Source organism: Mauremys reevesii, linkage group 10 (genome assembly GCF_016161935.1).
Source record: "Mauremys reevesii isolate NIE-2019 linkage group 10, ASM1616193v1, whole genome shotgun sequence".
Classification (NCBI taxonomy): domain Eukaryota; kingdom Metazoa; phylum Chordata; order Testudines; family Geoemydidae; genus Mauremys; species Mauremys reevesii.
Genome location: NC_052632.1, coordinates 6263120 through 6276428, shown reverse-complemented (window position 1 = coordinate 6276428; position 13309 = coordinate 6263120). Strand labels below are relative to the sequence as shown.

At 48.5% G+C, this 13309-nt stretch overlaps 1 protein-coding gene across 3 annotated transcripts in view; it reads right to left on the bottom strand.

Annotated features, from left to right (window-relative positions):
- The window catches only part of DPP8 (dipeptidyl peptidase 8), a 50773-nt gene that overhangs the window by 32023 nt on the left and 5441 nt on the right, over nucleotides 1–13309 (bottom strand). For 2 of the 3 annotated variants that reach the window (XR_005585666.1, XM_039492515.1), the window contains exons 2-3: nucleotides 3475–3537; nucleotides 2201–2470 (exon numbers count right to left, since the gene is read on the bottom strand). Coding sequence is in view for 2 of the 3 variants with exons in the window: in XM_039492515.1 (XP_039348449.1) it covers nucleotides 2201–2459 (259 nt within the window). In the remaining variant the exon portion in view is untranslated. Of the gene's footprint in view, nucleotides 1–2200; nucleotides 2471–3474; nucleotides 3538–7426; nucleotides 7605–13309 lie in introns of those variants that run through there. The other variant, XM_039492516.1, reaches the window with a different exon arrangement.

Here is a 13309-nt window from a genome sequence, read left to right as displayed (position 1 = left end):
TCCTCTGTTTCAGACAGACGCTTTCCCATTATTTGCGTGGGTTTTTCACACAGCAACAATGGAGGAAGGTATATACACCTTTTAAATATATAAAAGAATGTGATAGTAAAACTACAAGGAGCATCAGGGTAAGTGCAGTTCCTGACATTCCTGTTGGGATATGTAAGGGTTAAGGAAAGACCTGGAAAACTGCTATCATGGTAATAGGGAGTAGGCACGGGCAGGCACTATTTCTTTGCTTGATAGATAAAGTTGACATCCCTCTCCCTTCCCTTCTGCTTGTTAATACTGATAAGCATTGCACCTGCATAAGGAATGTGGGTGCGTAAAGAATACCCTTGGAGTAAAGAAGTGTTATCTCCCCCTCCCTTCCTTTCCCAGCTACATAGATGAGCTCAGGGTCATGGCCCCTTCCTCCCTTCCCTGATTAAGGGAACTTGTGGCTACAATTACTGCAAAGAAATGCATCTTCAAGGTAAAAAAGTCTGTATAATATGCTTACTGCTGTAAACAGGGACAGGTATAATTAGATTCAGTATATAGCTATTAATATTCATTATATGGGCGTTCATATTATTAAATAAGGGTTTGGGGGGCATTGTAGTAAATGTGGGTATTTACAAATTAACTTAGATAAAAGAGTGTGATGTGATGAACTCAGTGCTTGGGTCGAGGGGAACAAGTACCACAATAAAGAAGCCTTTCACTCAATCCGCCTCTGGGTCCTCCTGCTCAATCTCTAACAATTCCTTTAAAAGTATTGCTATAAATGGATGAAGTTTCAAGTTGACCGTGTCCATTAAACTGCCTCACAGGGGTGCTGTGAAGGCCAGTTAAAATATTACTAACCCCCTTTTTATGAGTGGGGAAACTGAGGGGGACAGATCATCAGTTTCAGGTCTTGGATCAGCGTGTGGGCAGACTGTGCCCCCATGTGGCACTCCATGGATTTCAACAAGGTTCCACACATGCATTCTGAATTGCTAATCAGACTCTAAGGGTACATTTACACAGGAATAAGAAACACACAGCAGAGTCGCAGCTGGCTCAAATCAGCTGATGTGGGCTCAAGGGGCTCAAAATTGCTGTTTGGACTTTTGGCATTGGGTTGGAGCCCAAGTGTTTACACAGCAGTTTTTCAGCCCTGGAGCCTGAGCCAGATGATCTGGGTCAGCCACAGGTTTTTATCCCCATGTAGACTTTCCCAAGAAGCAAGCACTGGAGTTAGAATTCAGCTCCGGCTCCCTGTTCCCTGACCAGGGCTTCACCTCTCCCCGCAGACTGGATTTTTCATGTTTGCTACTGTGGCTTTTGGATGGAAACATTCAGATACCACAAAAGCCCCGCCCCCTAAGCTAAGCCCCTCCTCATCACCTGCAGTACCTTTCACACTATAAAAATCACATGGACGTACTAAAATTGGCACAGCATTGACTTAGAACCCCAGATTTTCCCAGGTTAAGTGAACCACAATTAGTAAAAATGGGCAAGAAGTGAGGAGAAGAAGCCAAGAATAACCATTTGAATACATCCATTCACTAGAGACGCCAAAGAAACTACAGGAAAAACAAAACATTTCATTTGCGTAAATATATATGCCCCCATTTCTGCATATCCTCCCAGCTATCTGCAGTGCCCCTGAAAATATGCTCCATCTGTAACAGTGGCGTTGAGGTGTATAAAATTACGCTTACAATTTCTCTTTTTAGAAGGCCAATATGCAGATATGCTCTTTCCCCCTCCACCAGGATGCAAGCAAATAGGTAAAACACATCAAGTTCTACCAGTGTTGGGGGGGAGGGGGAGGAATCAAACTTATTTTCAGTAGAATCAAGTGCATAACAATGAGAGACATCAGCCCAGAAAGACCTCCACGGGCAGCTACTCCATCTCCCCAGGTAGTGAAGGGTTGTTCCCTAAAGAACACTTTCTAAATCTTTGTCCAGTTCTAAGAGTCCCAAGTGATGACGTTTCCACCACCCTCCCTGCTTTCCTTTGGGAGATTTTTTCCCCCCACAAATGTTAAGGCCTGAAAGGACCAGGACGATTGGTTAGTCTGACCAGCAATTCTAGCATCAAGCCCATAACGAGCCGTTCTGGTATTTCTGTCCAATACATTTTTATTCACAGGAAGAACACTAAAACCACCACTGAAATTGTTTGGGTTTGAATCAAGACATGGGACACGCTAGCAACTTACCCAGATAGTAGATCCTATCTGAATGGGGTCCTTCAGGGTCATTTTTCTTCACAAACATGAAATCATGAGGAGCCTTGGCCACCATGTAGCCATGGTATTTCCTAGTGTCTGTAAGCAGTTTTTTAAGCTGACTCCAGGAATATCTCTCTACATAGAAGGGTTCCAGCTTTGGCTGCTCCTCGGCCTCAGCATGCTCCTCGCTCTCAGCCGTTCCAAAGATTTCGAGACCCAGCTGTTCAGTTTCCATGGCTGCTGCCATGTTGCATGTTTCTGGAAGAACGAGACACAGGGAACGCTTCAGACAGCTGCCTTTTAGTGTGCTGGCAAATATACTCCAAAAAAAAAAAAAAAAAAAAAGAAAGAAATAGCCCAGTGAAAACAATACAAACAAACTGCTATTTCAATACAAGTTTTAAACAAAGATTTTTATTTTTGAAAATACCTTGTTGTCATTCAGGCCCAAACCTTTAAGCATGAGATGTGGGAATGGGATTAAGCACTATGTAGATCAATGTATATTTTATAAAAAGTTTCCTACTTTTGTTAAATAGTTGCTTACTCTCATTTTACAGAGGAGGTACAACAATGATTCCTTGGTTCTTCTTTGTTAAATCTTGCATGGTTACTTTTCTCTGTCGTTATCCTGCATATGTTACCAACCTTTATAGTATAAGCCTATATTACAACCAATGATGACTAAGGTTGTGCAGCAGTCGGGGGGGAAGGTTCCAGATATTCTATATGGAGCCATCCAACTGTGCACAGTTGACCGATGCAACCACATGACCTTATTAACGTTTTTCTCCTCTTTGCAGTCACTTGATAAGTCTTCTTTCAAGTTAGATCGTAAGCTCTTCAGGGCAGAGATCAAGTCTACTTGTGTGTAGTGCAACCTGATGGTAACTGGGGCCTTTGTGCACTGCAATGCTGCTACTGCTAAATAATGATGCAAATATTACCATAACTATTGACACTCAGGTTCAACATTCCCTAGACACAAGATAGTGCAATGCCATTGTGTCATTAATTTCCAGTCGAGCAATGTGAACATCCAGCACGAAGCCCAACTCTTGTTTTGTGTTCTCCCAGAGACCCATTTCAGAAATTAACAAACTGAGCTAATGTTCAGTTTGTCAGGCTGGAAAGCCATCAGCATGGAAACTGAATTGCTTGTTTGCTCCTAGAGGAGATCCCTTCAGTGCAGAAGAAGGTGCGGGGGGGGGGGGGGGAAGAGAACCATAGGGAAGATGGCGTTGCTATGAAGTGTAACGTACCTGTTCTAGGGACAGAGAGGGCTCCAGCATCCAGGAGTGTCAGTCCAGCACTTTACACAGGCACTAAAACAAAAATAAAATACTTTATTTTATAAAATGAGTGCCATGTTGCTACGAGTCCCAGTTATACCACATAGTCACACAAGTCCAAGCTCCCAGGCAACTATAATGCACACAGACACATTAGTGTGCCTGATATACACAGCAACAACATACAACGGGTGAGCTGAACAACAACTGAAGACAGCCAAAGCAGCTGGGTGTGACCTGGACCCCAGCCCATTATAATACAAACAGCTAAAACTCAGGGGCCTGAGTAGGACATGTTTGGAAAAAGTTCCAGTTTGGCTCCATCTTTGCAAAATAGTATTATCTGGAGCTTATCATCCGTAGATCTCAAAGTGCTTTACAAAGGAGGTTAGCATCATTATCCCCAATTTACAGATGGGGAAGCTGAGGCATAGGGAGAGGAAACGACTTGCTGGGACTAAAACCCAAGTGTCCTGAGTCTCAGTTTCCAGCCACTAGGCCTCTCCAAATAAATCTCTGCCCTGTTTTTCCTTTGTCCAGGCCATTAAAGCACAAAACAGGTAGCAGAAATTAAATGCCTCATCCATCACAATCAAAGCACATTTGGATGAGTGTCCAAAATCTTAACTGGGTTAAAACAATGCTTTGCTCATAACCTAACAGAACTTAAGAGGTCAGGCCTCGCACTTGCATCAGAAGCCTCTTGTATATTTTGTAGAGTCCAACAAAATTATTTCTGGTTATTTCCACCCACTTACCTAGGTAGGTTTTCAAAATTCTGGAATGTTTTCAACAGCTTTTAACAGGCAGATAAGCATGAAAAATGTCTACCCACATAAAAAATTGAAGTCAATGGGATTTTACATAGGTGCAGGGGTCTGCCCACGCACAGCTAAATTTGAATTACAAATGTCATCAGCCCCTTTCGCTTAGTTGACACTCACAACCGCCCCTCCAAATCCTCTTCACTCCCTTCCCAAATATATTTAGGACATCAAAATAACACTTGCTTAAGCCCACTTAATGGCATAACTGCATCGTACACAGAGGATGGAGACGCAGCGAGGGATTAGATGCCCACATTTGTGTTAACCACCACAGAACAATATCTTATGAATAACATCCTTTGGAGTGGCTTAGCTGTGCAAGTGTCAGGCAGGTCAGGTTTTAGAGCTTGCTGAACACCCATACATCTGCCCACACAGCCAATTAGGAAGACACATTTTCTTGTTACAGCTACAACTTCTACGCTATTCAAATGCATTAGAAGTCAAGAAAGGATGTTGCAATAGGAGAGGAAGCTGGAGTATGACCAGCCGAAAACAAACAGCTTTCAGTCTGTAAGAGTCAGGCATCTGTGGCATGCCTGGCCCTGAAAGCTGCCTAGCAAAGGGTGGCAAAAGGGATCATTTCCTCTTTTGGAAAGGGAGGCAGCGTAGCTTAGAAGACAGAGCACTGGGCTGGGAGGCAGAAGATATGGGCTCTATTCCTGACTTGATGCTGACCGGTTAGGTGGACTTTGGCAAGTCACTTTCCCCTCCTTGTGCCTCAGTTTTCCCACCTGTAAAGTCTAATCATACTGACCTCCTTTGTACAGCACTTTGAGATACATGGATGAGAAGGGCTGTATAAGAACTTCTTATTAATATTACTTTGCTGATTCTTAATTAATACCCTCCCCACCCCCAATCTCTCTTTATATTAAGGGGAGCATAGAGAAAGGCTACGATAACTGCTTTGGGGGTTGGGAAGAATATGAGATACCTAAATGGAAGGCCTGAGATTTTTTCCCCTCAACCATACTTTAAATATCCCCAGTGTTAACTGGAGTGTGAGTGGGGTGAGGAAAGAAACCACTCAGGCCTGACTGGTCTCTCTGGAGGGTATTGACCCAGATAGAAGGAGGCTCTGTCCAAGCCCCATTGCATTTTACTCTCATGCTTTGAGCTCGGTCTTCCCAACAGCCTTCCCCACCTGGCAGTGCTGTCTGCACAGCAGCTCCCTGTTCAAACATACCCTGCCAGAATGCCACTATTGGCATGACTCATCTGGGGAAGGGTCCTGCATGTGAGTGGTATGTCCGGGGAGGGAAGAAGTAAGTGCAGGCACGTGGAAAGGGAAACATCCCCCCGTGTGGGGCACAGGTGCATGGGGGCAGGGAGACCATTCCTGCAGATAAGTCCCTTGGCGCTATAGAGGGTATGAGAGTCCAGCAGATAAGGCCCTTACGGGAAGAGCCCTTTAGAGGGAAAGGGGGGAGGAGAAGTTATTACAAAAGACTTTATGTAGGCAGAGGGGGAGGGAGAGCATGGGGGCTAGTGTGGGACCAGCAGTGGGGAGCAGGTGGGCACATATGTGTGGGGGGGTGTATGGAGCCCTGCAGGGTTGGGGGGACAAAGTGTGGGGGTTGTGAGGTCTGGCAGGTGGGAAGGCACAGCAGGGATGCATGTACACAGGTAACAGGGGGAGTCAGCCCAGGGGGAGTCCAGAGGTGAGGAAGCCCAGCCATGGGTGTGTAGCCCCACTAGGGAAGGGGCACAGGAGCTCGGTGTGTGTGTACATTTGCAAGGTTGCGTATGTGGGGAGCCCAAGGATTGTGTAGCCCTGAGGAGGGATGGGACGGGGAGGGGGGCTATGGGAGTGGGAGCATTCTCAAGGTAAAGAGAAGCATGTGTTGTGGAAGAGGGAGCGCTGGCTGTGAGTAGCCCTACAGAGGGGGCGGTGGGGGGGAGCGCTGGCTGTGTGTAGCCCTACAGAGGGGGCTGAAGCACTGGCTGTGTGTATGTGGCCCTGCGGGGGGGGGGGGCGGCACTGGCGGTGTATGTGTGTGTGTGGCCCTGTGGGGAGGGGGCGACACTGGTTGTATGTGTGTGGCCCTCGGGAGGGGTGTGTGGAGACACTGACTGTGTGTGTGGCCCTGCGGGGAGGGGCGGCACTGGCTCTATGTGTGTGTGTGTGTGCCTGCCCTGCAGGGGACACTTGTGTGCGTGCCCTGCGGGGGGCACACACTGGCTGTGTGTGTGTGGCCATCAGGAGGGGTGTGTGGAGACACTGGCTGTGTGTGTGTGTGTGTGTGTGTGTGTGTGTGTGTGTGTGTGTGTCCCTGCAGGGGGCACTGGCTGTGTGTGTGCGCGCCCTCCGGGGGAACGTGGGGCGGGTGGTAGCCTTATGGGGAAGCTGCGCTTGCCTCTGCATGTGGCCTGGCCCGGCCCGGGGGGGGGGCCGGCACTGGCTATGTGTGTGTGTGTGGCGGGGGGAGTCGGCACTGGCTATGTGTGTGTGGCGCCCTGCAGGGGAGGGGAGGCGGCACTGGCTGTGTGTGGGGCCCTGCGGGGGAGCGCGGCACTGGCTGTGTGTGTGTGTGTGTGTGTGTGTGGCGCCCTGCGGGGGCGCGCACTGGCTGTGGGGCGCGGGGGCGCACTGGCTGTGTGTGTGGCGCCCTGCGGGGGCGCACTGGCTGTGGGGTCACCCTGCGGGGGCGGCCCTGGCTGGGGCCCTGCGGGGGCGACACTGGCTGTGTGTGTAGGGGCGCCCTGCGGGGGCGCACTGGCTGGGGGTGCCCTGGCTGTGTGGAGGCGGCACTGGCTGTGTGGGGCCCTGCGGGGGGCACTGGCTGTGTGGGGCCCTGGGAGGAACGTGGGGCGGGTTGCAGCCCTATGGGGAAGCAGCGCTTGACTCTGCAGGTGGCCCGGCGGGGGTCGGGGCGCGGGCTCTATGTACAGCCCCGAGGCTGAAGCTCTTCTCGGGGGCGGGGGCGGCCCTGCAGGGGGCAGTTGCAGCCCCGCGGGGAGAGGAGCCCCAGGGGCGGGGGCAGCCAGCGCCCCGCGGGGAGCATGGGGGTACCGGCCCTGTCGCCACGGTGACAGGCGCGGCGGGCCCGGCGCTCGGGCCCGGGACGCGGCTCCCCCGGCCCGTTACTCACAGCGCGGCGGCGGCGGCTGGCGGCTCCCGGCGGGGTGGCGCTGCCCGCGGGCCCGGCCGCCGCGGATGGCCCGGACTGGGGGCGGTGATCGCAGCCGGTGCTTCCGTGTCCTCGAGTCCCTTCGCTCCGGAGCCGCCCCGCGCGGCCGAGCGACACTGCCCCGGCAGGGAGGGAGGAGGCGCTGCCGGTGCGCAGCGCGCCCGCCTCCTCCTCCTCAGGCGGCGCCGCGCTGCGCCGGGCCCTGCCCGGGCCTCCCGCCCAGTGCGGGGACGGGGCCCACTCCTGCCCCTCAGCGGGGGCTCCGTGAGCCTCGGCTGGGGGCAGGCAGTGGGACACCCCCAAAGCAGGGGCAGCCCCGGCTCTTTTGGCCAGGGCCAAATGTCCAGACACCAGAGAAAATTATTAAAAAATAATAATGATCAACATAAATAAAACAGAACCCCCACCCTACCAACTCAGTGCCGGGTCCAGATTAGCTGCTCAAGAAAGGGAGTCATTGGGGAGAGTCCTCTGAAAACATCCCCTCTGTGCAAAAAAGCAACCAGAAGGTTGGGAATCATTAAGCGAATACAGTACAAGAAAATATCCTATTGCCGCAATATAAATCCATGGCACGCCCACATCTTGAATACTGCCTGCAGATGTTTTCGCCCCATTGCAAAAAAGATATATTGGACTTGGAAAAGGGCAACGAAAATGATTACATGTATAATTAATCTCTCCTCAGATGGAAGCCATTCCAGATTGCGACTTTTCAGCTTGGAAAAAAAACGACTTAACTAACTTCTGAGGATAAGAGTTGTTTACAAGCCCCAGGTTACTGAAAGCTTTTCCTCAAATAAATATGTTAGTCTCTAAGTTGCCACAAGTATTCCTGTTCTTTTTACTACAAACAGGGGCATTGGTTAAGGAAGGGGTGTAGTACCCTGAGGCTTGTACCAGAGCCCCTAGAGTAGTTAGTCAAACTGGGTTTTCCAGAAACTACGCCAAAGAACAAACTTTTGGTATAAAAAGATGAGCTTGAGCTGACACAGGGCGTTCATTTTCATCCAGCAAACAGCAGGATTGTCCCAGAGGGTCCGCAGATCTTGCAGAAGGGTTGAAAAGTTTTTGGCTTAGTAGGGCCCCATAAGACAGATAGGTTACCTCTGGTGAGCTTTTAGCAGGCATATAGGAACTATTATCATCTTTAAAATACATGTACTTTGCTGAGAAAGAGCTTGTGGGGGCACCCATAAAAAGAACAGAGCCAGGTGCTGTTCTTTTAGCAGACCGGCTTGCTGGGGGATACTCAGTGTAGGACAGGGATCTGAGCAGACTTCAAGCCCCCATTCAGAAGGGAGTGAGGCAAAAGGTCCCAGCTCAGAGACAGGTGACAGCTGGAGACCTGATGGGGTATTCCTGGAGTGGCCCATGGGGAGGAGACAGAAGTGCAGTTACCCTGAAACTGTGACACTCACAATCTACTTTGCTCCACAGCTTTCAGAATTTGGGGGAATTTATGGGGAATTTCAGGGGAAATTTCACTGCTTAATCAACAATGCCTTTAAGAATCAGCTTAGTTTCCATCCCTCTCAGCTGTCCCATGCAAACATCAAATATTTTTAGTATTACTAAACCTGTACCCTAGGAGTTAAATGGTGCATATTTGGCAGGTGTTTAAAAAAAAAAAAAAGTCCATTGCTAACCATAGGATTTGATGCCAAATAAAACTACAAATCTCAACCCAACCTGAACTGTGGAGCTGCTACCAATACCTTTCTATTTAATGAAATCAGATATGCTAAATCCCTAAACCAAGGTCAAAGACAACATTACACGTGGTAGAAATGAATGCCACCTCAACTCAAGTGCCTTGGTCCCATCTGCTGTTGATTTTTGCACCTTTTGCATTGTCAGTAGGAAATAAAAATGTAACACTTGACCCTACTACAATGTAACTTTTTCTTTTAACAAGAGCAAACAGGGAAAGGAGTAAAGTCAACCCAAATTGTCCTATTATTCCATGACTTCCATGCACTGTCCCATCTCTAAGCACGGCAGGAGGCTGATCATGTCACATATAAAGGGTGTCGACATAATGTTGTATATACTGGCAGTGTTTGGAGAAAAGTCAAACAAGGCACTTGCCTCACTGTGTTTAATTTTAAATTGAGACGTGTTTGTGTGTTTCCTTTCATGCCCGTGTTTCTTTGAATAGCTGATGGGATTGTAAAGCAAACACGGGAACCTATCAATCTAATCTAGCTGTTACCAGCCAGTTTGCTTTCAGGACATCCCAGAATTAAAATGTTCTGCAGTCTATTAGGTCCCTGTCTTGCAAGTGGATCTGTGCTGGTGCACCACACACACACCTGCAAGGATTCATGTCATGTCAATTGGGCTTTATACAGGCACAGGAATACACCTCTGTGGATCTCACTGCAGGAGTGGAGCCTTCATTTGTATGATGGATAGATCTGGAAAGGGCCCAAGAGAAATTCAACAGACGGAGAATTTAGTCTCATAAAATAAAAAGCTAACTTCAGGGTTAAACACATATGTCTGTTTTCAAACACAAAGAGATTGTCCACTGGGTGGAAACCAGAATCACTATTCACCATGACAGCTCTGTAGAAATAGTAACAAATGTATGCATTGTGAGCCCAGTCCAATGCCTGTGGAGCCTTTCCATTGACTTCAATGGGTACTTGTGACATACCAGGGTGCAACTGAAACCAGTGAGGGGCAGGGTCACCCCTGTCCTGCAAACTTGGGTGCCTTACAATACCTTACAGAAGTAGCTCCCACCTGGGCCACTCACAAACAGCCTGCCAGCATGCAAGCCCCATGCTGAGTGTCTGACAGCCACACTTGACTTACACTCTGGGTTTCACCATCCTTGGTTACACTGGAGGGAGGGAGAATCCAATACACTCCCAGTCCTGGATTTTCCCCCCAGAAATGTATGTCTTCGTATGTCCAGCCTTTTTATGGACAGTTGAAATACATGACATCTGTTATTCCTTTAAGGGAATAATATGCACCAGCTTACCACCCTAATGGAGCAAAGAGTCCTGTGGCACCTTATAGACGAACAGACGTATTGGAGCATGAGCTTTCGTGGTGAATACCCACTTCATCGGATGCATGTCAGACTAACACGGCTACTCCTCTGATACTTGACACCCTAATGGAGTTACTCAGACACTTTAACTTAAAACACACTGGATTAGATAATAAACTTGTTTTATTGTTTTAACTACAAAGATTTTCAGTACAAGTAATGAGGCAGAAAAGTCAGAAATGGTTACAATAAAGATTAAAATGTTTTCCAGCACCTAGCTTAACAAAACTATATTAGATTCAAAGCAGTTTCTCACCACATGCTTACAACAGCATTACTGACCAAACTTTCAGGTCTGGACCCCTTCCCCAGAGTCCAACAGCAGATTATTTTGTCTTCTCAGGTGTGGAGAGTGATATGGGCAGGGGGAGAAAAAGGGGTCTTGGGCTGTTTGCCCCTCCTTTTTGTAGTTTCAGTCCCAGTCTGAAAAGCATTTCCAGCTGAGAAGCAAGAGACAGAGGGTCTGGTGGAGAAAGGAGACCTCATGCTGTTTCTTTGCTAAGATGCAGATCTCTTTGTCTCTGGGATCAAGGAAATCTGAGGGTCCTCGTTGTCCTGACAATCTTTTCAATGATTTATCATTAGGAAGCAACTGTCAGCATTCAGGGATGCTAGCCTCAGCTGTCTTCAGGCCAGTGGACACGCTATGTCCCACGGGGAAACACCGATCATCTCAGCTAACAGTGGATGGCCTTCTCCAGCTACGAAGGACATAGATCCAACCCACAGCACTGTCTGAAACTCAGGAGGACTTGGTGTTTGTGCCCTCAAGACACTGCTGTGCCTCAGAGGAATCAGACTTCTCAGTCAGGATCAGCACAATTTTATCCACAAAGTGGCACTAAAGTACTTCACCGAGAGAGAAACCAACTCTGCAGCTAAGTGGCTGCTGCCAGGTTTAACCAGGCTATCAACTCCCTGGGGTGGCACCTCTAAGGGCTGCTGCAGGGGAGATGGAGAAGACTCCCTCCACTTCCAGCATAGCCACAGCTCCAGAAAGGCCACATATGGCTACTCGGTCTCAACTGACAGCACTCAAACTGCATCCCTCTCCCTTCATCCACCACGGCACATCCCTAAACAGAGGTGACCTATATGGGTGAAGCAAGGGGATAGGTCAGGCAGGAACCATTGTACTGATGGGCAAGGCCATAAAGATCACAATGAAGAGTCCCATGTGGCCTTTAATGGAGCAGCGTATTGGTCCAAGAGGAACAGGGAAATCTCTACCACCCTGTTCCAGCACTGTCATGGAATCAGAGAAACGGAAGGGACCTCAAGAGGTCATCTAGTTCAGTCCCAACAGTCATGGCAGGACTAATTATCTAGACCATTCCTGACAGGTGTTTGTCTAACCTGCTGTTAAAAATCTCCAATGACGGAGATTCCACAACCTCCCTAGGCAATTTATTCCAGTGCTTAACCACCCTGACAGGAAGTTTTTCCTAATGCCCAACCTAAACAGCCCTCGCTGCAATTTAAGCTTATTGCTTCTTGTCCTATCCTCAGAGGTTAAAAAAACAAAACAAATTTTCTTCCTCCTTGTAACAATCTTTTACATACTTGAAAACTGTTATGTCCCCTGTAATGTCTTCTCTTTTCCAGACTAAACAAACCCCATTTTTTCAATCTTCCCTCATAGGTCATGTTTTCTAGACCTTTAATAATTTTTATTGATCTTCTCTGGACTCTCTCCAATTTGTCCACATCCTTCCTGAAACGTGGTGCCCAGAATTGGACACAATACTGCACCTCAGGCCTAATCAGAGCAGAGTAGAGCAGAAGAATTACTTCCGTGTCTTGCTTACAACACTCCTGCTAATACATCCCAGAATGATGTTCAGTTTTTTGGTAACTGTGTTACACTGTTGACTCATATTTAGCTTGTGGTCCACTATGACCTCCAGATCCCTTTCCGCAGTGCTCCTTCCTAGGCAGTCATTTCCATTTTGTATGTGTGCAACTGATTGTTCCTTCCTAAGTGAAGTACTTTGAATTTCATCCTATTTACTTCAGACCATTTCTCCAGATCATTTTGAATTTTAATCCTATCTTCCTAAGCACTTGCAACCCCTCCCAGCCTGGTATTGTCCACAAACTTTATAAGTGTACTCTGTGCCATTAATCTAAATTGTTAATGAAGATATTGAACAGAACCAGAACTGATCCCTGTGGGACCCTACTCAATGTGCCCTTCCAGCCTGACTGTGAACCATTGATAACTACTCTCGGGAAACGGTTTTCCAAACAGTTATGCACCCACCTTGTAGTAGCTCCATCTAGGTTGCATTTCCCTAGTTTGTTTATGAGAAGGTCATGTGAGACAGTATTAAAAGCTTTACTGTCAAAAGCTGTCATCAGAGCCAGACAGGGGAACCAAAAATCACCTGGGATAATCCCCTTATAGCCACATAGTCCTGAGCTGGGCCAGCATGGCGCTCTGCACAGACACCCAGTACAACCTGCCTCAGCAACTCCAGAGCCAGAGCAGCCAGAAACCTCATCAATCCAATTAGCCTCCTCCTGGGGGCATCAGTCCCATCAACGCAACAGGTGTGGTACAACCCCTTGTCCCTGCTGCACCAAGCACCGGTGCTGTCCATAGCCCCACTGCTCCACACATCGATGCTGCAATCCCTAGCCTTGCTGAACAGGTGACCTGTCCCCTGGCTGCACCAAGCCCTAGTGCAGTACCTGGCCTCGCTGCACCATGCACTGCCTAGCCTAACGGCACCAGTGCCAACCCATGGCCCGGCTGCACCATGCACCGCCTAGCC